The 25,881-nt window shown below is 40.6% G+C and overlaps 2 protein-coding genes across 3 annotated transcripts in view; one reads left to right on the top strand and one right to left on the bottom strand.

Annotated features, from left to right (window-relative positions):
• Window positions 1-13,519, bottom strand: part of gstt1a (glutathione S-transferase theta 1a) — a 26,359-nt gene extending 12,840 nt beyond the window's left edge. The window contains exon 1 of the mRNA XM_084055628.1: window positions 13,074-13,519. The gene's annotated coding sequence lies outside the window, so the exon portion shown is untranslated. The remainder of the gene's footprint in view (window positions 1-13,073) is intronic.
• mmp11a (matrix metallopeptidase 11a) lies at window positions 1,781-19,861 on the top strand. 2 transcript variants are annotated; one of them, XM_084055625.1, is made up of 8 exons: window positions 1,781-2,025; window positions 8,199-8,437; window positions 12,423-12,566; window positions 13,526-13,659; window positions 14,321-14,553; window positions 15,549-15,753; window positions 17,974-18,234; window positions 18,599-19,861. In XM_084055625.1, exons 1-8 carry the CDS (start codon window positions 1,900-1,902, stop codon window positions 18,715-18,717), a joined length of 1,461 nt encoding a protein of 486 aa, XP_083911751.1. In that variant the 5' UTR covers window positions 1,781-1,899; the 3' UTR covers window positions 18,718-19,861. The 2 variants fall into 2 exon arrangements, with proteins under 2 accessions (XP_083911751.1, XP_083911752.1); XM_084055626.1 differs by having other exon boundaries at window positions 13,544-13,659.
• Window positions 19,862-25,881: the final 6,020 nt, after the last annotated feature.

A 25,881-nucleotide genomic window follows, 5' to 3' on the forward strand; every position in this document is an offset into this window, starting at 1 on the left:
TGAAGCTTGCACCAAGAGTAATATAATAATAATAATAATAATACATATTATAGGGTTGCTGAACAAGTATGTTAGATTTGAAAATAACACGTTTTAGGTGATTTGATCGTACTTTAACATTATATGCCCCACAAAGAGTACTTTCTACGCCTACTCTTTATGAAAAGAGCGTTGAGATAACTTATATTGTGATTTGTTGCTATACAACTACAACTGTTTTGACTTGATTATACTGAATAATTCACAAAGTCTATACCATTTATTATAACTGCATTGTTTGATTCATTATAATTCTCTTTTAAACCAAACATCCAGTTACACACTATAATAATAGTGCAGAGAAGATGAGAAAACAGCTCTCAATGTGTCGAAAGGCATGAGGGAGAGCTTACAGTTAAAACACCCCAAATAGTAATCACTCTGACATAACACATATCCAATAGGAACAAATGACAAGAGATAAGTACATCGTTATTAGTTAATAAGTTCTCTTTCAAATATGAGATATGACTGACTGATATTCACTTATACGCTTTGTTTTTTATCAACATAACATGTCATGTGGTATGCTAACACTTTAACGACAAATGTTACTGGGACCACTACAGAAAATTAGAGATGAACAATTAGAGATTAATATCCAGGAATGCACATTATAGCCTACAACTGACTGTCCCTAACACATTGCCCACAATTTCTAACATTGTCTATTAAGGACAATCCATAATCCATATACTGGAATTTGACCCATGCAGGCTTGTTTCCGGATTTGTTTCTTATATCTGTGTCTCTGAATTTGTCTTTATCTCTGTCTGTCTGTCTGTCTGTCTGTCTGTCTGTCTGTCTGTCTGTCTGCTTGTGTCTGTCTGTCTGTCTGTCTCTCTCTCTCTCTCTCTCTTTCTCTCTCTCTCACACACACACACACACACACACACACACACACACACACACACACACACACACACACACACAAACAAACATGTACATCCTCAGTTCCTCAGTTACTAAACATGACATTCTCTCCTTAATTTCATCCTCTGGCTGCCTGGCTCCCATAAACGTCCTGTGAAATATTATCATTGTCTGCATCTTAGTTTTTTTTTTCATTCGGTCACCAAATTATAAATGATTTATGTTGGCTGTTGTTCATTATCATGAATAATAATGAATTATTATTATTCATTTTATTATTGTTCTTGGCTTTGTTGTCCTGTCTGTCTGTCTGTCTGTCTGTCTTTTACTTTAATGGAGTGTGCAAGAAGTAATTTTCAATACTTTTACTTCTACTCCACTACATGCCAGATATTGTCCTTTTTACTCCACTACAACTAATTGAAAACTTTAGTTACTAATTACTTTGTAGATTTGTATTAATATTACAAAACATGCATTAACCACTTCAGCCCCTATGCATACTTAGGCTATTTGAAAATATTGCCATGGGTTGTAAGCTTGTAGATCTGCTATTTTCAAAGCAATGTTATGCATTTGGAAACTTGTTGTGATCGAGAGAATTCCTTTGTCTCATCATGCACACGGTTTGTATTTATTTCCCCCTCTCTCTCCCCGTTGCTAACATTAAGCATTATCCGTGCAAATAAACTAAAACCCTAAAAAACCTTGAACCACAGGTGGGTCATCTGTTTTGAATGAATCCAAGTTCACCGCAGCAGCAGCATTGAAGGGGTTAAGTGTCACGTGGGCACGGGTGGTATTATCACCCCCAGGCTATAAAAAAAAAAGTGTATGTGAAGTAAAAAGAGAACAAAGAAATCAGAATCTATATAAGAGCCCCCGAGAGGAGCCCGAGTTAGTCATTCTACAACTCCTGGCTGGTTGGAAAGGGAAAGCTCTCTCTCTCTCTCTCTGGCTCCAACGGTTTCCAACGGTCGGTCGGTGATGATGATGTTGATGATGAGGACTTCTCTACTTGTGTCCTGCGTCTACTTCACGCTGCATTGCTTTCCAAGCATGCATTGTTTGCCCGTCCGAGGAGGATCCGGCAGCAGGTACAAAGTTGCACCGGTGAGTGGAAAATGTTTTTTTTCGGGTTTTTTGTTGTTTTTTTCTCTCTTCTCGTAAAGTTAATGCAAGAGGAGAAAAAAAAAGAAAGAAAAGAATGCAAACTCCTCCGAGTGAAAGCAAATGTTATGTTAACTTATTATGGCGTGCATTGATTTTCTGCTGTTGCTCCAACATGTTATGTCGTGCAAAAGCCTCGAGGTGCATGCATGAACTTTTTATTTATTTATATATTACATTTTTATACAGAATTATGAATGATTGTGCTGCATGGGATGTTATCGTTCTGCTGCTTCAGCACGATCACTTTATTGCACCTTCATGCATTTTGTCCCTGCAATTGCCCCCCCCCCCGCTTGCAATTTGGAAGTTTTGACACTTATGATATTATAATTAAGAAAATGGGTATTTTACACAACGACTAGCGCTGACCTGTCACTGTAATTACGCCTTTACTACTGTATGGACCATCGTGTACCCATGCTGCATAGTATGTGTTCCTTTGAATAAATTACTGTCATCAACCTTTTTTGCATGCTCAGCACATGAGTAGTCATGTCTTGACAGCAAAAACTTCATGTCTGATATGATGACACTATGATCTTTCTAAGCTTTGAGCAGTCAACCACCAGTGTGATTACCACTGTAGGAAGAGCTTCTCTGAGGAAAAGACATAGGTTGTTGGGTTCCTGTGTCTGCAGGGCAGGAAGCAGTAATAACAGCTCTTTAAGGCATTTTGTCAACAACACCATAAAAAGAAGAGGGGACCTCCATAGACTTTGTGGCGATGGAAGCCAGCATGTTGTTGGCGTTGGCAGTCAGACATCACACATTAACACATTAAGCTTTTACTTTTATCAACAACATACTTTGCAGTTACTTTATTGCAGTATTCTGGCCTATATTTATTGATAGGCTTATCAGCATATGGAAGCACTAGGCTACTCTATATGTCACTACAGGAGTGTATGTGTGTCTGTGTATGCATTATGTATGAACAAGTTTCTGTATATACTAATGTGGTATTCCTTTGCATAACTCCATAGGCTTACACACTATAGATGTTGACAGAGTGGATTATGGTTATTGTGACGTGTAACCTCACTTTTTGTCAACAGTGGGATTAGCTCAAGGAATTGTAACAAAATTAAGTGGAATGCGTGAAAAGCTATGCGTATCTCCACCCACACATTATCAGAAATGTTTTGCACCTGTGGTGACAACTTTGTTATGTCTCTCGCTCATTTAACTGGAAACTCTAATCTTTAGTTTCGTCAATTTGTTCCCCATTGTTGACAAAAGCGCCAGTGATTATACAAGCTCGGACAAGTCTCTCGGTCTGTGGCATTCGGGGCAGCAGGATACACAAACATACTGCTTTCTCTCTCCGGGAAAAAATGGAGTGAGCACCACGTCTAAATGTTTAGATATCTCTACTGTCAACAAAACCCGAGGGCCTCAGCTCTTCTTCCTGTTTTGCTCTATCTTGTCAATGTTTTTGGGCAAAACTATTGGTCAAAATTAAGCGTGAGACCCCAGGTGACATCAGAGAACACTTTGGTTTCCCATCGAGCAGAACTAGGTCACAGCTGCATTGCGCTGACTACCCAATGAAAGACACTTGTAGAGTGTGTGTAGTTAAAAGGCACACATGTGCGCCTCCCTCTAGAAATTAATCAGAAGCTTTTAGTTCGTTAGTTGGAGGAGGGGCCTTTTGCCTTGATGTGAATCCCCATTGATGTGGCCAGGTCATGCAAGGCGAGCGTAGCATCACTGTCAGTATTCCAAGCTCCACAGAAAGGAAGTAAAGATTATTATCCGTGACTGTGTGTGTAGTTTGGGACAGATAGTTTAACAACTAGGCTATGCTGTGCAGGCATAAGAGATATACAGTAGAAACCTGAGGACTCAGCAGAGGAGATTTTGGTGTCAGGAACGATAAGACAGTCACACCCATGGAGTTTGTGTCATCTAACATGCACTGCCTGGTGTTTCTGATTTTCTAGCTGATTATTGGATGTATTGGATTTGGAGGATAAGGAGGCTGATAGAAAAGCATATATCTCCCCATATCTGCTACAGTAAATCCTCTACCAAGGAAGCAGCCCCTTTGTCCTTGTTTTATCAGCATAAAGACGCCCTTCAAATCAAGACGGTATCTCTCTCCTCAAGTAAACAGTCACTTAAGTCTTATTTCCTACTGTCCTGAGCTGAGTGGATGTAGATTTATGTTATTTAGACATTCAGACCTAATCTTAATGGAGAATCTACTCTAGTGCCCCAGTGTCCCTTGTTTACCCCATGGCAAGCTGCATTAAACAGATCCTTTTAGGAAGCACCAGTCAGCAGTTCTGCTGCTGTTGCTATATGACAATATGCTGAAAACATGATCTGTATTCTGAAGCTCAGCACCTCTTTTTGCTCAAAGCTGATTGATTTAAAAAAAAAAAAAAGGGTGTGCTGTACCTTTTACAGAAATACGTTGCTGAAATAATGCTCAAGTGCAAACGCAAAGCTTGTTGTTAAAACAGAGACACTTTTCAGACGTGCCGTGTACAGGCATGTTAACCTGCGCTTTGTGAATACCACAGTCAGATCCCCTCCACTGTGGTTCACAGATCTTGTCATCAACATAACCAGAAGCTAGATGTGTCTATACATGTAGGAGACCCCCCCCCCTCCTCTATCCTCATGTGCACATAATGATAAAGCATCCTACAAGGCCTTCAGGCTGAGTCTGGCTGTTGAGGTTAGTGTCTCATCACTGACTCTCGTCACTTCTTGCGCACTCAGCAAATTGTGATGGGCTTATTCTCCCGGGGACTTTCTGAAACATTGTGCTACAGTCTCCTAACAGGATTTCCATTGTCTGCGCTGAAATTACATGAGCATTACATCAAGCATCGCCACAAAGCTTTCCACATCTGCGTGACTGACTGTGAAGACTCGTCTCTGCCAAAAATGAAACCTCTATGAACCACTGAACTTGATTGAACTTCTAAGAACTTTACATTTTCCATATACATTTCCGATGAGCAAATCATTTCAAAATATGTTATGCACTGTTATCCAGAGGAGCAGCATTACATGCACATATGATATGTTTTAGTGTATGTGGTCCCAGTGGGTAAACAAACCCCTGACTCTGGCATTATAGCATGCTCTGCTCATTAAGGTACTCAGGGCATAGAATCAGCAACCTTGGCAGTACTATAGCCCAGTGGTTCTCAACCTGTGGGTCAGGGTCCCCACATGATTGTGGGGGGGGGGGGGGGGGGGGGGGGGTTCCTAGATGACAATTTAAGGACTTTTAAGACCTTTGTAATACAGAAAAAAAAGAATAGAAAAAAGACAATTACTGCATCAAAAGTAATCAACAAACGGTACTATAACAAATTGTAAAACATTGCCCAAATTGTCAAATAATATAAGAAAGAGGCAATCATTTTGAAAATAGCCGATCTACAGGCTCACAACGCCTCGCAATGTGAGGCGTTGTGAACTTGTAGATCTGCTATTTTCACAATATTTATCTGTGGAACCGAGTCAAATTAAATGTAATGCCTCAACTACTACAATTCCCTGTGCTTGTCAGGGTGGGTCCCCTATTCAAAATATGATTATTTTGGGGGGTCACGGCCTTAAAAGGTTGAGAACCGCTGATCTAGCCTACACCATGCTTGATTAATTGAGCTATCCTGGGGATTGTTACCATCACCCTGGTAGTGTTGGTGGCATACACAATGACAACCCTGACATTGATAGTGCTATACGTTGTTATTATTATGCCATTGACCAACCATCTAAGTTAATGAACTTGGCTCGGGTGTAACCTTGAACTTTGATCCAAACCTGTTGAGGGTCTCTTGGAGACTTAGCTTTGTTTTCACTCACCCACAAGGTCAGACGGGTCAACTGGTCCATTTGACACTTGAGTCGGGGTTATTTTGTTTAACTGCACAATCTTTTCATCTCTGCCTTTGAAATGACAGCGGAGACCACATGCACCTACTGCTTAGAATTAGCCATGTTTTACAACCCTGAAAGCCAATACTCCTCTCAACTTACTGATTGGGATCAGTCTGTTAGAAACCACAGTCAAAACTCTGCTGAAAGGGATATGTTGACATGCCAATTTTAGCCAGTTGTTTTTCTTCAACATCGAAACCATGAGACTCAATTAGCTATAGCTGCCCCTTTATTTAACCACCTATTCCCAATTTTATACTTCAGATATTAAAACATAGGCGATCTACAAGCTCAAAATGTGTTGAATCGTTAAATGTTATGAGCCTGTAGACTTTGACTTTTTTAATGTTTTGCCTATAATGACATGCCCAAATTGGGGGTGCCAAGGTTAAAGTCCCTGTTTGTCAGCAGCCAATAGGTCTGAAGTTGAACCCAAAAGTGTGTGTTCCAGTTCCAACAAAGTCACATACAAGGAATAGCTTTAATGGAAGAGTAATGTCACTTTAGTTGGCCATATTGCACCCTGAATTGATGGTCAATGCAAAGCCTGAATCTCAGTGTGAAAGGACGAGTTAACTATTCATTTCAGGGAAACTTGCTGACAAATATGAAAACCTTTTTCGTTAATGTGACCTTAAAAAGTTGAAAAAGAAAAAGAAAAAAGCTGAAATTCCAAAATGTCAAGGTATCTTTCAAACTAAGTGAAACTTAAAAGGCAATAAGAACAGTGGAGCCACTCTAATGGAGATGGCGGCTAGGGGGTGGAAGGGGGGCAATGGCTCAGAGAGAGGTGTGCGTCTCTCCCTCGATCAAGGTCCATCACTCACTGTAAAGCCCCTTTACTTCTGTGGTCGGGACTGTGGAGCACATTCCATGAATCCTGCTGGGTATTGTTCTCTGTGGCCTGTAACCGCACAGCAGTATAGCCCCACAGCACCGAGGGACAGTGGGTCACTTCAGATTCAGAACATAATAAAAACACACCCGGGAATTAATCCAGACACATTTTCCACGTGGGACAATGCCTCCACCTCAACGTGCTGCAACCCATTGCACCATCACGGTTCAACATCCCACGGGGCACGTTCAGCAGTAGAAGAGGATATGCAGGCAATTTTGTAATTTAAGGAACAGCCCAAAGCTCACCAGAACTGTAAAAACTTGAGATGTAATTCGGAAGCTTTGGTTGGTGCCACACGAGAAGCTGGTGAAACACTGTGGTCAGGAGAGCCACCCTCTGTAATTTTCTCCTGATGTAATAAGCAAAGCCATTTCCTCTCATTTTGGCAGGGGGATATTTACTCTAAGAGGTAGAGGGATAAGGGACAGTGATCTCTTTCGGGACAACACTTTACAACGGAGGAAAAAACAACATGGCTCACTGACCTGATTAGAAGTCTCTGTGTTGCTATGACCATGTACATTTCACAATGAATGAAATTAAAAACTATGCTTACCCCACCTCATTACTGAAATGTTTGCCTCAGTTCAGAAACAATGATAATGTTTTTTTGGGCGGTGCAACCGCCCCTATATGTGAGGTTTGGACATTGACATTCGCTGCACTGTGATTGGCCACCATTGTACCCCCCTAACCCTGCACATTCAATGCAAATCACTGGCCACCATTGTACCCCCCTAACCCTGCACCGTGATTGGCCACATTGTACCCCCCCAACCCCTACACATTCAATGCAAATCTATACTTCAGGACTGTGATTGGCTAGTGAAACACATGACACATGTGCATAGCCCTAGAAATAGGACTATGCACTTTAAAAAAAACTCATTTATGTTTTTTTTAAGTGAATCACCCATTGTGGACCAACCATTGTTTATTGTTAATACATAGCACCACACACTTCAGAAATATAACTTTTCTTTAAGTGAACTTCCATCACTGTGATGACCACTGTGACCACACCGCCCACTTCACACTGGGTGTGATTTTTTTTCCCTTCTCTTGCCCAAATGCCAGTCTCACATTATATTATGCAGTTGATAGTTGTTAACAGGATGTGAATGACCCAGACAGAGTGGAATATATGCTGACTGATAAGTCTCAGCCATATCTCTGTACTGTAGATACACTATTGACCAACCAACTATATGTGCCTAACATCACAACTATAACTTGACGCTTTGTCTATTAAAATCATCTACTGTCTCTGATATGAATGTTGATCATAAACACCGGTGTTTTGAAGGGCCTGATCCACATGTCTGAGAAGTTCCATGACCTGAAAAAGCGAGGAAGGGTTGCCCATGCCCAGGACTTGGTGAAGGAGGTGAGCTTGCCAACCAACACCAGCGAGATGTGGAATCGACCACGCTGTGGCGTTCCAGATTTCCCAACCCAGAAGGAGGTCCATTACAAAGGAAAACATAGGCAAAGGCGCTTCGTCCTATATGGAGGCCGTTGGAGCAAGACCGACCTCACCTACAAGTATGTATCACTCATAGCCCTCAACTCTGCAGTACACTATTCTATTCAATATATTGTTAGTCTCATAGCATAATTGCCTAAGTAATTTTTTGGTTGAATTTACATTTCTGCCTAACTCTACTCCCTAACACTGCTTCTGCATTGTGCCTTATTGCCTACTGTATGTCCTCAGCCTATCAAAATGCTTGTTACATTCCAAAATCACTTTCTGCGTAAGTAATATTTAAAATGTTAATTGCCTAAGGCAATTATGCTATGAGGCTAACAATATACTGTAGTGCCATTTAAGTATCAGTCACTCTTTTTGATAAATAATAACAGTGGAATTTGTCCATATACACAATATCCACATAGTTTTACAGGGTCATGGGGTTGTCACATACTGTATGGTGCAATACATACAATAGATAATATACTCAGTGTACATACTACTTGCATTGAACAGTGTGCATTCAAAAGCAATATTGGGGTACAATATGGTTTGCGCTATTGAAGCTGAGCCAAAGATGGCGAGATGAGTTATATTTGCTCATATAATTGATTGGCAGGATATTTTTATAAAAGGAGTTTCCACTCATGAAAATTCCGTTCTTTATGATTTATTTGGTTACTTGTCATCGTAGCCCTCAAGCCATATTTGAGCCGTGTGTTGTCATGATATACCCAGTGCCAAGAAGACATACAAAGCTTTAAGCTGCAGAGATAAGATCCACCATCTGTAAAAAGTGACAGATACTCTGGTAAAATGATGGATGGCTCAAAATACAAAAAAAAGAGGATAGCAAGTAACTTATATCCTAAAACGTATATCCTTAAAGTGATAGCACAAGCGGAATTATGTGTTTTAAAGATACTGAACAATGAACTTTTCTCTGCATTCTTTAAACTTTTTGATTGATTGATTGAATACTTTATTTACAGTTTGCAGATTGTACAAAGGTACGGTCTACAAAGATTGTTAACAGGATACCACAAAAGGCCCTAGGGGCTTGTTTCCATTGTGGTCCTGTAACGAAACGAACTCTTCAAATTAGTGTCTAAAAATACTGCATCTGAAGAATGTGATGTTTTTCTTTCATCTGAGTCCCACAACAGAGAGTACGGCATACTATGCTGGTGCAGTTGGCTCTCTGTCTGTCTCCCATGAATACTTTCCTTGTAGCCATTGTTTATTTTATACAATATAAAGAACGAGAGACAGAGAAAGGGCTTTTGTTGCCACAAAAACGAATACTGGATATACTGTAGGGTAAATTATCAGTCACAATGATAACTGGCATAAATCATGACCGCAACTCAGTACTCTGAGATAAAACTTTAAATTAAGATAAGAAAGGGTAAGATAAGATAAGATTCAGTTATCAAAACAGCAGCCAGTCGAACCCCCCCCCCCCCCCCCCCCCCACACACACACACACACACACACACACACTTAAGAAAGGACTTCGCCTTCTTGGGGCCCACATACTTAAGGATGTATGTGGGCATGCAATATGAAACGAGTGAGCTTAACAGGTATTTGAAATCCTGAATGAGATATCGGACCAGCTTTTAAATTTGTCTACAGAGAATTCCGGGCTAGGAGGCATGGCCCATTTTAATTTACACCTTGGGAACGGACTGCAAAAACAAGTCCTGTCAAAGACAACAGCTTCCATTCCATTTTTGGGATACTGTATGTGCTCTGCAGCAGCGCAAATAGGAGAAATGAAAGCCAAAAATGGACTTTGAAATGATAACACACCAATGGCATAGTCTATGTATGGACATACAAGAAAGCCAGTCCACTCTAGCATGCAAGATACAATGGTGGGAGAAAGCTTTATGAGCAGTCATAAACCTCTACACACCATGATAGACGGTGTCTAACATACGTATTATGCCCAGCAAATCTTCTCTGGGTAAATAAAAGTTACAAGATATGATTTAATTCATCACACCCTGCCAGGTATGTTTAGCTTCTACTTAATATATCTGCTACCGCTCAGCGTGTAAGAAGCTGTAGCTGCTGAAAGACAGGAAACATGGCTATTAATGCAGGTGTAACCAAAGCCGGTCACATGGCCACTAGAAAGGCACTTGAACGTGAACCACAAACCCTCTGCTCAATGGTATTATGTGATCCAGCGAGCTGAATGTGAATACATCTGAGCCATTCCACCACCTCAAAAGGATCCAGTTCAAGTAGCAAAGTATTTTTTTTTTTTTTTATAATTTGTCAGAGAGAACCTCAATTGAGGACCCTCTGATACACCAGCCAGCTGTCAACAGCCACCTCTTTTAACCTGACATTGAGAAGTTTCACTAGGAGAGTGTAACCAGCTGAGGTCCTCAGGTCACTTCCACAGTGAACCCCCTAGACCCTGTAAGCAAACCCCGGCTGATCAAGGATGAATTCGCAAACTGATGATATTGAAAGTTTATTCCAAAACACCGTAAGAACTGTATAGGTGGGAAAACAACAGAAAACAAAACATACATTACAATATGGCTGTAATATACTGTAACAAATGCAAAATAATACAGAAACAACATTTGACAAAGAGCCTGTGAGTTGCAAAACCTCAGCATAAGTAGTTTTGACACAAAATGACAATCTCCTTGGTTAGAGTGCAAACATAAGAAATAGCAAAAATATTAACCATCTTAATCACAATAAAATGTCTTATCTTTTTAAAACAACAATAAAGAAATTGTAACTGTACTGTTATTTGTATTATTTATGTCCTTTAGTAAACATGAAATGTATGTTTTACTCCATGAATTATCCATTGCAAATGTAGATTACCGATTTCTAAATCCACGGTAATTATTTAATTATTTATTCACGCCACAGAGGCCTCCCAATGGGTCCAAGAACAGATCGGCAGAACGACACCCAAAGTGACTAGTAACTTCAACTTTGTGAAAATATGCAAAAGATACAACATAACATAAAATGCAAACGACACAAAGCAGCAAGTAACAAACATACCTTATGCCCTCAGCCAGGTGCTTAAACAAAATAAACGTTTCGGTAAGAACGCTGAAGTTCTTTGTTATTGTTTTCATTCATTTGTTTACGTGCCTTTTGCAAAGACGCGCGCTCTCAAAACAGTACTACTTCCAGTTCCTGTTTAGGGCGTTTTCATAATAAAAGCTTTACAAAAACAGATTAATAAAAACGAACTAAAAAAGAATTCTTTCAAGCAACCAAAGTAAAGTGTCAGTAGAGGCAAGAATAATAAGACATTATAAGGCCAATAAAAACTATTAAATGACCTAAATGAAGTGCATTTATCAAACTTAGGCAAATGTCCACATCAAAGTATTTTTGAAGTCCATAGGCTTGTGTTGATTTAGGGAGACAATAGCGCCGTCTTGTGGCCAGGAGGTGCACTGGTGGGCCTTTCTTATGGAAAATAATACTTAATTCTGGTAACAATTTCTTAAGCAGGGCAGTGCTTAAATGGTTAGTTACAGACCCCCCTAGACCAACCCGCAAACATTTGTGTTTGTGTCTTCCAATTTTGTTTGTTGGGCCAAGTCGGGGGTATTTCAGTCTATAGGAATAACGAATATCATCCACTTTACACTATTTACTACTATAATAAACAGCATAACACGAGGAACCCCACACAGCAGTCGTAATCCATTTTACTGCTGTTTACATTTTGGCATGAAGTCATTATTAAGAAGGCATTAAGGCCCCATAAATGTACTGTATATGAGTGATGTCTGTTGCCTGTTTATGATACATGGGGGGTGTTTCTCAGTTATCATACTGGGTGGTTTTACCCCAAGAGGAAAAAAGGAAGACCATGATACAGTGTTATCTCAGAGAGCCTGGGGGCGCTGGCAACAGCACACCTCATATCAGATGTGCGCGACACCTGCAAGGTCGGTGGTCCCATGTTGTGCATACAGTTTCTGTGTGTGTGGGTGTGTTTGTGTGTGTGCGTGCGTGTGTGTGCGTGAGTGTAACATCTGTGTGCATCATCCACAGGGTTGTGCGTTTCCCCTGGCAGATGACCGAGGACAAGGTGCGGCGTGTGTTGCAGGAAGCTCTGCGAGTGTGGAGTGATGTGACACCCCTCACCTTCACTGAGGTTCGCAGTGGAAAGGCTGACATCGTCATTGACTTCACAAGGTGGAGATGTTTTTTTCGTGTGTAAGCAAAGCTAGAGAGCTTAGGCTAGCAGAATCAAGTCAAACATATTTATGAGGTGCCTCTAACAAAGAGGTTTGCCACAAAGTGCTTTACGGGAACAAAGGGCAGAAATACAGATTAACAACAAGAGTTGAAAACAAGAAGGAACAAGTTCATCATAATCCAAAATATGTTGATAGAGCTTATTTGTGGGTTCAGAGGTAGAGAGAGAGAGTGGGGGTGGTTGGGTGGGTAAATATGCGAAGACCAAGCAGCAACAACAAGGCAATCCTCAGGAATGAATGTAATGACAAACAGCGGGACCAATGTCATCTTCTTAAATCAAGAAGAACAAATAACAACAAACAGCTGCCACTGTCATACAGTTGTTTCTTCCCTATTTGTTCGTTTAAAGTTCAAAGGAGTGCAGAGTTGTGTTAGCCAGACTAGTATGCAATACCCACATACTTCACCCCCAAAATGAAAATATTTATATCAATTACTCACCCCATGTTGCCTTGAATGCCTGGAGACATTTCTTTTTCTCCTCACTTGCCTCCACAATGAACAAAGAACTGAGAGAATTTGATGAATTCAGCGGGCAAGTTTAACAACAAAAGCAACACATCAAAACATCCGTTTGTAAACTGTCACATAACTTGTACAAGTAGCCTACAGTCCATTTATCCAGTTGTATGCTCAGTGCTTCCAAAACACATGCATCTTCCTGCCACACAAACTATTTAATGCATTTCTGTATAAACGGTCTCACACACAAACAAGTAGCGTGCCTGGATGAGCGCGTGCATGTTGATCGAAACGCACATTCTCGCCCAGGCAAGCAGGCAATGGAAAAAGGCCAAGAAATACAAGGCAACACGGGGTGAATAACTGATACAAAGATCTTCTTTTTGGGGGTGAAGTATTCCTTTAAGATATTTTTTCTAATGTAACACTAGGTACTGGCATGGAGACAGTCTTCCTTTTGATGGTCCTGGAGGCATTCTAGCCCATGCCTTCTTCCCCAACACACATAGGCAGGGGGACATCCATTTTGACTACGATGAGTCATGGACCGTTGGCAACAACATGGGTAAGCCTTTGTTTGAGAGGCTATAATGAGTAAGTAAGTACAGGATCTGGCTGCCAGCCTCATTGTTATGCTGACATGAGGCAAATATAAAGGAATTTGCTGATATGCAATTTGATATAATCTTCTCAGAACACCAAAACATTTTTTTTTTTTTTTTACCATGTCAGTATATAGGTATATAGGACAGATATCAGATCAGTTGCTTCTCACTAAATAGACTTTAAATATTCTTAACTTTCTGGCATTTATGATATCATCCCATGTGGCAAACTCCACCCAGCTACTGTTGTACTCCAGACATGAAAAAAACGAATCATTAATTTACAATGTTTTCCATTTATTTATTAGTTGACCGGAGTCCCCCAGAGCTCTATACTAAGTTCGCTAGTACATTTATGTGCCTTTACATCAAATGTTTTCGCCAAAAATAGCCGAGGTACAAGCTCACCACACGACGCGTCGTGACATGTTGTGAGCTTGTGATTTTTGTTGATTGTTTGCCCCCCAGAGTAGGGATACTAGGGTTCAAATGGTTCAACTTAAGCCCTGATGAATAAGAGTGGCATCATGAAAGCACCAGTAGGGTCAGGGATCAAGCCTGTAATGGCAGGCTGTGGCTGTGCATCCTCTGAGGTTTGTCTCTCTCCCTGCTCCGGTGCAGGTACAGACCTTCTCCAGGTGGCTGCCCATGAGTTTGGGCATGTCCTGGGCCTGCAGCACTCCAATGAGCCTGGAGCTGTCATGTCTGCCTACTACAGCTTCTCCTATCCCCTGGAGCTGAGTGAAGACGACAAGCAAGGCATCCAGCACCTGTACGGCAAACGTCCACAAGTCCTGCCTCCTCCGCCCCCACCTCCTGTCAATCCAGAGACCAATGAGATCATTATTACAACGGTGAGGATGACCCTTCAGAAAGTGGGTAAAAGTCAGAAGGCTCTATTCTAAAGTGTTATGTATCAATGTTGGCAAAGGTATTATAGATTGTCATTGATTGTCAAGCCTGATGTATTCTCAAACACAATAAGAAATTTATGTTTACCAATCCTTCTGCAGGAAACGTGTTTGGCCCCTAAGTTTTATTCATGTTTGACGGGATTAGTTCATCAAGTAGAAAAGTCACTCGTGGTGGCAGTCCAGCGTATTGATTTGTCCGCTGTTGTATAACCTCTAGGGAAGTCACAGCAGCTGACCAATCACTGCAAGCTTATTACCCTCTCTGTCCTTTTGTCACTCCCCTCACCCAGGGTAAATAAAGGCTGGGTTGAGGAATGCATTTATACCATTGCTCTGAAAAATAACCGACTACCTCAGCAAGTACAGTACATCATTCTGATTGGCTTCATGTCAGCATCATGGTTAGTCATGGTCAGTTTCATGTCAGTATCATGGTCATGTATCAATATCAGTATCATGGTGGTCATGTATCAATGTCAGTATCATGGTCATGTATCATCACCTATTGGGCTTAAAAGGTCAGAGTACAAGGTCGCAATCAGGGGCAAGGTAAAAATTACACAATATCTCAGGTGAAAATTGCATAGTTTGATGCGAAAGGGTACAGGACCAAAGGTCCATTTGGTTCCGTGCGGGGGACGCTGGAGAGAGTAACCGCCAACCTGGTATTAATATGACTGCGTCATCATTTCTTTCTTTTTTTTCTTTTTCACTTTTCTTTCTTTTTTTTTCTTTCTTTTTTTTACAATTTCAGGGTGAAATAAGGTGAAAAGGGAACATTTTCAAACTCCAATATCTCCCTCTGAGGTTCCTTTTTGCTCACAAACAAAACCATACCTGAACATATCATCTGAAGTGAAAGTACCAGCAACCACCCCAACATTGGTGTGTGTTACAGCGTTCGGAAGTGAACAAGTGATCTGTCTCATTTCCAGCCCGATGCCTGCCAGACGGACTTTGATGCCGTGTCTATGATCCGAGGGGAGCTGTTCTTCTTCAAGGCAGGCTACGTGTGGCGCATCAGGGAGGGGCAGCTGGAGCGGGGTTACCCTGCACTGGCAAGCCGTCACTGGCGGGGGATTCCAGACAACATCGATGCCGCCTTTGAAGACCAGTCAGGGAATATCTGGTTCTTTCAAGGTGGGCGGCTGGAGATGCTACCTTGCTGTTATGTGGTTTTATGGTTAAATGGTAGAGATGGATCAAGTGAGCCTCAGGACATTTACACAGCAGGATAAACATAACAAGTCACACATCTTATCCTTGTAGCCAAGGATAACAATTTGAAAGAATGTTAATGACCAAGCTTAAACTAAACACCAGACTTTGGATTTATGACATTTAAGTCTTTCATGTAAATATTTCAATCACACTTACATGTGTAGATCAGATAATGTATGCAAATAATTGATGTTTGTTTGATCCTCCTTGCTGTGCTAGATGAGTGGGGTTTACTGTTGGCAATATTGTCAATCTCAGCGCAATTTACTAAATTGAATTAGCTGTGATTGGCTGGACTTTTTGACTCTCAATATATTGTGGTAAACTCCCAGCCATCTGGTATGCAAACCAAATTAAAACAACTTTAGACAGCAACCTGATGCACTTATCCTGAATGACACCTATGAATGAGTGTTCTTTAACAGCATAAGGCTGCATGCCAGTCTCTCATCCACCCTCATCCATGACAGCATGGCATGCATAGCATCCACACTACTCTGCTAGTCTTGCAGCTCTTTTCTGAGCAAGCTGAAGTTCTTGCTTTGATGCACTAGACCAGATAATAGGACAGTAGTCTAGATTTGACAGAACTAGAGATTGTATGACTAGTGTAATTGTTGTGTTAGTTTGCAGATGAGCACTCCTTCTAATGGCAGAGATGCCATTACTCATTTTCACCCATGTATTATTAATCTGAGTGAACCATGACAGTGATTCGTCAATAATCGTGACACCCAAAGTTTGACTTCTTTAACCTTCTCAATAGTAGCACCCTGCAAAGAGAGGCTTAATTTCTGATCTCTCCTGACAGCATATTTAGGGCCTACAGTATTACCATGCATTTAGTTTTTAAGACATTCACTTCAGCTTATTTTCCATTATCCATTCAGAAACCAGCATTAACTCTAGTTGAAGCACCTTATTAACGTGTTCAATGCTCTCTGACATTACATTCAGTCAAATCATCCGCATGAATCCCTTCATTCATTCATGCATTTTTAATACATATGGCACATCATTTACAAAAATAGAATAGAGATGAGTGCCTAGGCAGCTTCCCTGAGGAATTCCACACTGTCTGTCTCAATATTTGAAAGGGAGCCATTGAACATAACACATCGTTGCCTGTTCACTAAATAGTCCTTCAATAAATCAATAGCAGAATCTTTTAATCTGTACGCCGATAGTTTCATGAGTACGTAGCTCATGGTCTACTCTATGATGTCAAAGGCTGTGCTGAAATCCAACAGCAACACCACAACAACTGTCTTCATGCCAATCTGTTTTAACCACTCATCAGTAAGGCATGTCAGTGCAGTGATTGTAGAATAACGCTCTTTGTATTGCTGGATCTGCTGAAACATAATTCCCTCCAGAAGCTTATTCAAGACAGGTAAAATGCTGATAGGCCTACTGTTTGGACCTGCAAATGGCTCCCTACTGTTTTTTGACAGAGGAGTAACCTTTGCAATCTTCCACAAATGAGGATAAGCACATTCCTTAAAACATACATTTAAAATATGGCCTACAGGCTTTGCAATTTGTTTAGCTGATAACTGAAGCAGTCTGCCATCAATATTTTCAAACCTACACGTTTTATCACACTTAATTGTGTGAAGTTGCTTCACCATATAATCAACACTGATATGCTTGAATTCAAACACACAATCCTTACCACACATAATATTATTTTTTATTATAGCTTGGCATTATTTGGACAATTGGACAGCCCACCGCTCAAAGGCATCATTTGATTTCTTAGTGTGTTCACTTCATTGAGGAAGTAATTATTGACGTAGTTTGCAATGTCAAATGGTTTAGTAATGAATCTAGGTGTTTTGGGCATTTTACTTCTACCTATAGCATCATTAAGTACTGTCCAAGGTTTTTTACTGTCTCCATGACACTCCTCAAATTTAGAATAGTAATATTTGTTCTTTTGTCTATTTAATTTAGTTATTTTATTTCGTTGCTCATTTCGTTGCTCAAGGAAACTTCAATATGACGTGTCACTGTTGTGGGGATTCTTCTTTATCCACTACGATAACACATTTTTAATTGTTTGCAAATACTGTTGGACACAGTTCTGATGTCTATGTTCTGAGGTATTCTGGTGTTTATTCTCCTCTTCATTTCTAGGTGAGAACTACTGGGTGTTTGATGCTGAAAGACAAATCAGGGGTCCAGAGTCTATCAGGAGACTTGGCCTCTCAGAGTCCCATATCCAGGCATCCCTTCGCTGGGGTCAGGACAGCAACTACAACACGTACTTCTTTAAGTCGGGCAACTATTGGAAGTTCAGTCCACGGGAGAATCGTGTCGACTCTGTCTACCCTCGCAGGATGCAGGACTGGGCTGGCATTCCTGATGATGTTGATGCTGCCTTCAAAGACGTATATGGTAAGATGTTAACCAGTACCGTGTCACTCTTTGTGGGATATATGATCTGTGGATTCCACCTCACAGCTTCTAATAAACAAGAAGGATAGATGTGTTTCCAGTTTAGTTATCAAACATGTATACCCCCCTCCCCCCCCAGTTATTTTTTGATAAAGTTCATTGTAGTATATAATATAAGTTGGTACACTATTGGTAGGTATAACTTTTATCTATATTAAAGTTATACCTTAATAAATATAAATGGTGCATTTATATTCTATATAAATGCACCATTTATATTTATGTATTTATATTTAAGATGTTTATTGACAGCCATCAATTAGTAGCCAGGAATGTAACACTAAATTGTGTTCTCTATCATCAGGCTATGCTCACTTCATCCGCGGAAGACAATATTGGAAGTTTGATCCCGTCAACATGAACTCACTAGAAGGTTACCCTCGATATGTCGGCATGGATTTCTTCGGCTGCAGAAATGTGTGAATACTGGGGTACAGCTGTGGTGAATTTGAATCAACGGTTTCTGTTGTTGTGATGGTGAGGAGCTTTTGGCACAGAACCTTTCATATGTACTACATCCTGTGGAGGCAGGGAGATCAGATGATGACGTTGATGGTTTTCTCCCTTGTACTGATACTGATCAAATCAATTACACCTTCTTCTCAGGAAAACTAATTGATGTCTCCTCAGAGTTGGCACTTCATGTGCAGCTATATTCATATTTATTTTTGCACATTGTTCTGGGCCCTGTCCTGATGTTGTGAACTGCATCCTTCTCACCTCCTTTTGGTGGAGTTGGAAAAATGATTTGGTTGATTGATTGGTCGGTTGAGTTGGTTGGAGGAAGATTGATTTAGTTCACAGACTGAAGCACAGTAGAATGTGTCATCCTATGTAGTGGAATCTTTCCATTTTATCTCTTAGTTTACTGTGTCATCATGGATGTATCTAGGATACCATTGCCGGGAGCTAGATGCAGGGAAACGAGCGCTGTGTGCTGCTGACAAAGCTCTAGGGTGCCATCTACAGCATAACAACATTTAACTGCAGGGGAGTTGACGTTTGTTGACATTTTTGTTCTCATCCCGATGAAGTCTTTCATTACCGATTACATGGTGCTCTATTCAGGTCTCTCATTATAAGGATATTCAGGAAGAGCAACTACTGTATAAATTACCTGAAATCACCCTACATCAAGTCTTATCACACTTATGAAATACCTTAACAAGAATACCATACTATATGGTGATCTCAGCACTTAAAATACAGAGGATGTGAATCCTCTCAGCACAGACAGATATGATAGTCAGATGAACGTTTGCCAGTGCTGGACACTGACACTTCATTTCATTATTCATCCAGTGTTTATTATAGGTCTATAGTCTGTGTGTTGTAGTTGTGTTGTTTTTCCTTTCCCACAACTCTTTTGAAGCATTGCTGATCACTGAACTCTGACTAGTGTGAAAACCATTGTATTTATAAGCACACCATTAGGCAAACATTTCTTGTACATAACAGGTATTTGAGTTTTTTATTTTCTACTCATATGTAGCCTACAGCCTGTAAATTGACATGTATGAATTGTGTATTATTTTTTTCTTTCTAATAAAATCCTAACCTCTTACTCCGGTTGTTGCTATCTGTCTAGGGAGGAGATTGAACCAGACTCCCTGGTATTGGCTTAGTATGTATTATAATAAAGGGTATTTATTTACTGATCCCAGAGGGGAAACTACTTTACTGCATTTGACCCAGCAGTGTGCTGCTCAGGTGAGCGCACAGGGAGCAATTGGAGGTAAAGTGCCTTGCTCAGGGACACTCCAACCCGAAGCCTGGAGGAGCCAAGGATTGAACAGGGGAATCTGATTCCCAGATGGCCACTTTACCATTTAATTCAAAGTGTACGTTTAAAGAGGAATAAAGATATGGGGCCCAACCCCACACCACCAGGGGGACTCAAACCCCACGAATCTGGCAACAAATGAGACTCTATAACCAATATAGTTATGGGACTTGAACCCACATATTAAACTGGGTTGTTGCTCGTGTAAGCCATGATAAATATGCTGTCTACAATGTAACCTGACAGTGCGTCGCGGGTTCAAGTCCCAATCTCTGCCTTTGCTGCGTGTCACTCCCATCTCTCTCTCTCCATGTCCTGTCAGCCTATTGTCCTATCTATAATAAAGACACAAAAAAAAGAGTAAATAGTGACACTGTGTGGTCAGAGGAAGTAAATAGCTTCACGTGGCTTTGTTTGTACATCTCTTCATTCTGTTTTGAGCTTTGAAGATACAAGCTTGTAGGAGTTGGAGAGCGAAACTACTGCCTTGCCTCTGACAACATACTGTATTTACATACTGTATTATTTACTCAGAACTCAGTGAAAGTACTTGATCTTAAGCCGTGTCTGCTGCATCATTGACTGAACTGGAAGACAGGTTACACTCGCATAGAACACATTATAACAAAACTATACAAAAATAGAAATGTATATTTATACCAACAATATTAGATTAACCAATTTGCAATGTTAAAAAAAAAAGATACATTTTAATCAAACAAAAAAGAGATGAGGGATAGAGGTAATCTCTGTAGGCCTACTTACAGAAACTGTAAGTGCCTGACTGATTGTTCTGGTACAGTATAAAGAAATACAGTAGCAAACTGTCAGTGGAAACTGAAACCAAGCTGATGTTCACTTTCAGTACATGATATGTAAAGTGAGAGAGTGAGAGTGAGTGAGTGAGTGAGTGAGTGAGTGAGTGAGTGAGTGAGTGAGTGAGTGAGAGAGAGAGAGAAACCAACAGCTGTTGTATTGGGCCACTGTTGAGCATGCATGCTCATCAAAACCCTTTCTTGTACAAAAGAAATTGTGAACATAAATGGAATTGCACATGCATTACATCTTACAAAAGAGGTTCAATATAAAAAGGTTCTGGATTTTCCTACATTAGAATGTATGTATGTTTGCAAAGCATTTGTGTATATACATGCTTCATTGCTTTCCATACAAAATTAGTTATTTACCAGTTCATAATCAAATAATAAGATAGGCCTACTTTAATGTCTCCATAGGGAAATATGTTCTGGACTCCGTCCACAGAAGATAAAGTCATACATCAATCATCTCAACAACACAGCTTTCATGTAACAGTTGCATACATGCACACCATCTGCCAACCTCAGACCGTCCGATAACAGGAGATTTTGAGCCCCCCAGGAAATTAGTGGTCTAGTAGTGGTCTGAGTGATGGTCAGATGGTGTAGTGGTCTAAAGATCAGACTCTCAGCATGGAGATGCCATGTTCAAATCACAGTCCTTCCATGGTTCATTGCTTTTCACCTTTACTAACTGACTGAAGGCTGACATATAAAAGAACACTTCAACAGTACTAAGAGACATCTGCCTAGATATGGTGTAGTGAGATAGCGATCAGACTCTCAGCACAGAGGTTCCATGTTTAAATCCCAGTTGTCCCATATTTCAATGTTGTAGTACTTTGACATTTTCAAAAATCACGTGGGGACCCGTCACATAAGCTTAATGTGTGACTCTGTGGCGCAACGATAGCGTGTCTTACTCCTGATCAGAAGGTTGCGTGTTCAAATCACATCAGGGTCAAAGCTTTACTGAACTGATCCCCATGAAACAACCTTAAATTGTCACTTTACTGTTATCCGGGGACCCCCCAAAATCATGTGGTAACCTTCCACAGAAGCATATTGGGTGACTCTGTGGCGCAAAGGTAGCGCGTCTGACTCCAGATCAGAAGGTTGTGCGTTCAGATCACGTCAGGGTCAATGATGTACTGAATCTCATGAAATGTTATCAAACTCTCTGTTTACTCTCAGCTGGGGACCCCCCCAAAAATCAAGTGGGGACACGTCACATAAGGTTACTGTGTGACTCTGTGGCGCAACGGTAGCCCGCCTGACACCAGATCAGAAGGTTGTGTGTTCAAATCACGTCAGGGTCAAAGCTTTGCTGATCCCCATGAAACGTCATGAAATTGTCACTTTACTGTTAACTGGGGACCCCCCAAAATCATGTGGTAGCCCCCCACAGAAGGATATTGGGTGACTCTGTGGCGCAACGGTAGCGCGTCTGACTCCAGATCAGAAGGTTGCGTGTTCAAATCACGTCAGGGTCAAAGCTTTACTGATCGCCATGAAACGTCTTTAAATGTTCAATTTACTATCATCCGGGGACCCCCAAAGATGCTGTGGGGACCCCCCACAGAATAATATTGTGTGGCTCTGTGGCGCAATGGTAGCGCGTCTGACTCCAGATCAGAAGGTTGCGTGTTCAAATCACGTCAGGGTCAAAGCTTTACTGATCGCCATGAAACGTCTGTAAATGTTCAATTTACTATCATCCGGGGACCCGCAAAGATACAGTGGGGACCCCCCACAGAATTATATCGTGTGGCGCAATGGTAGCGTGTCTGACTCCAGATCAGAAGGTTGCGTGTTTAAATCACATCAGGGTCAAAGCTTTGCTGATCCCCATGAAATTGTCACTTTACTGTTAACTGGGGACCCCCCAAAATCATGTAGCCCCCCATGGAAGGATGTTGGGTGACTCTGTGGCGCAACGGTAGCGCGTCTGACTCCAGATCAGAAGGTTGCGTGTTCAAATCACGTCAGGGTCAAAGCTTTACTGATCGCCATGAAACGTCCTTAAATGTTCAATTTACTGTCATCCGGGGACCCCCAAAGATGGTGTGGGGACCCCCCACAGAATAGTATTGTATGGCTCTGTGGCGCAATGGTAGCGCGTCTGACTCCAGATCAGAAGGTTGCGTGTTCAAATCACGTCAGGGTCAAAGCTTTACTGATCCCCATGAAACGTCATAAAATTGTCACTTTACTGTTATCTGGGGACCCCCCAAAATAATGTGTTAGCCCCCCACAGAAATATATTGCATAGCTCTGTGGCGCAATGGTATTGCGTCTGACTCCGGATCAGAAGGTTGGGTGTTCAAATCATGTCAGGGTCAGAGATGTAATGAATCTCATGAAACCATATCAAATTTTAACTTTACTCTCAGCTGGGGACCCCCAAAAAATCACGTGGGGACCCGTCACAATCACAAAAGGTTACTGTGTGACTCGCTTTTTTTGAGGTGCCAAAATCTTCCATTGACCTCCATTATACATTTCTGAACTTTTAAAGGAGTATATTTCTAAAACTATAAAACATTTCAAATATTCATGTTCAGGCAAACATGTCCACAGTAAGATTAGCATTTTAAAGTTTGAATGGAGTTTAAACAATTTGTAGTTTTTTAAATATATACGTTGTAAAAGACGTATCTTTTCTATGTCTTTACCCACTGGGCACACAATACAACGCCCATACGCCGTGCATACGACGTCCATACGACGTCCTAGTCAGACCTCAGTCAGCAGCTGTTTTGCAAAAAAGACGTCGACACACGTCTGACTCGGACGTCGTATAGACGGCGTATGCACGGCGTTTGGGCGTTGTTGTATTGTGTGCCCAGGCAGTGAGATGTGTTGAAAATACACGTCTTTGTGCAACTTGAATTATGGATTTTTGATTGCATTTTAAGTTTTAGATGGCTTTCTCCGAACCCCGTAGCCTACGTGAACGGTGAACACCAGTGATATTGTAAGTTTATTAAGTGGAATTCATAATTGTCAATTATTGTTTTGCACAGTATAGACAGGTGTAGAATTCTGATAAATCTGATCTAATCGAACAATTAACATCTTCTCTATTGGAGGTCCATGGCACCAACTCTTTTCTAAATGGGTCCACATTTAGGGGTCCTTGAAAATGTAATTTCTTTACAGTGACATTATACAACCCCAATGGCAAACAAATAATAATCAGTGGTGAAAAAAGTATACTCAAATGTTTTAATTAAGTAAAAGTATCAATACTGCAATGCAGAAATACTCTGTTACAAGTAAAAGTAATCAAAGTAAAAGTACAAATATATTGGCATCAAAATGTAGGCTACTTAGTCTTTACTTAAATACTTGAATGCCAAGTGGTTTTGTAATAATTATCAAAATCTACAAAGTAACTGGTTCAAATAATTGCAGTGGAGTAAAAAGTACAATATTTGCCTTGGGTTTAAAATCCTTTTAACAGACCTTGTATTGAACTGTACTTCCCTGTGCTTGTCTTTGCAAACTGTTAATAAAGTATTCAATCAATCAATCAATAAGTGGTGTAGGGCCAATATGCCTATCCACGCCAGGATACGTCTTAAACGCGCTCACTATGCTTTGACTTGGGCTGTTGTTGTTACTCACTGTTTGATGTTTGTTGATAGTTGCATCTTGTTGGATCGAACAGGTTGATTTGAACAGGACAGGTTGATGTATGGAAGGAGTTTGTAAACGTTTCAAATAATATGGGGGGCGGGGGCAAACAACGAAAACAATAACCGGCTCCAGACTTAAACTAAAAAGCTTTCAAAACAAACAGGCGCAGCATAAAGGTTCAAAAATAAACTCAAAGAGTGATTCAATTCAAAGTATTTCTTTCATGATTTGCGCTGTGTGTGTATGGTGCGAGCGAGCGAGCGGTTGAAAATCTGTTTTTCCTCTGGCGTCCTGCTACACACAGCTGCGGCCTGATTAATAGGGAACCATGGTGCCATTTTCCGAGGCGACCAGTGGGGCGCCATTCAGTCAAAAAATATGAAATCAAATGAAATGGCTCCTACAAGTGGAGTAGAAGTATTGAAAATTGGAAACACTCAAAATTGTACTTAAGTACTGTACTTGAGTAAAAGTACTTAGTTACTTTCCACCACTGCAAATAATAGACTGCTAGTTGATCTTTTGGACGTGTTTGAAAAGTTTTGTAACAACCTTAATTTTCATAGCAGTCTGCTCCAGAAAGCCATCTGTGATTTCAACTCTTTTTACAGACAAGTTACCACACCAGGCTGTTATGCCATAATCTTATAATACAGTGGTTGTCAAAGTGAGGTCCAGTGACCCCCATGAGTCATTAAGGGTGGGGGGTTAATCTGACAATAAGAATCTTATGGGGGTCCCTGGCACAAAATCTTTTCAAATGGGGTCCACAGCGTAATACTTTAATCAATTTGGGAAACCTTGAAATTAAAATGTGTAGGAACCACTCTCTAAGACTGCCTCCATTGCATGGTAAATCTACTCAAGTCCAGGTAAACAATAATAAATATATATGTTTATTATACATGTTTTTAGCATGTGTTTATTTAAAATAAATAACTAAATAACAACTAACTAAATAAAGTAAGTAAGTAAGTAAGTAGTAAGCAAGTGAGTAAGTAAGTAAGTAAGTAAGTAAAATAATCATACTTTAGTCTTTCCATTCGTGGTTTGACCAAATAATGTATCGTTTTATAATAACAGGGAGAGAAAGGGCTATTAGGGTCGAAATTTACAGAAGGGGGTCCCTGGAGGAAAATAGGGGAGGGTCATGCCTTTCTAATTTTAGTACAAGGGAGGGTCAGCTAATTTTACTTTGAATCCAAGGGAGGGTCAAGCAATTTTGAATTAATAAAACAGTCAGTTTGTTATATACATTTTTAGTACAGCAGAACAGTGGTCAAAGAACCCTCTCTATTTAAAATGATACGAAGGATTCAAATCCAGTAACACCTTGGTCTATTT

This window comes from Gymnoscopelus microlampas (assembly GCF_963454915.1).
Source record: "Gymnoscopelus microlampas genome assembly, chromosome: 4".
Taxonomy (NCBI): Eukaryota; Metazoa; Chordata; class Actinopteri; order Myctophiformes; family Myctophidae; genus Gymnoscopelus; species Gymnoscopelus microlampas.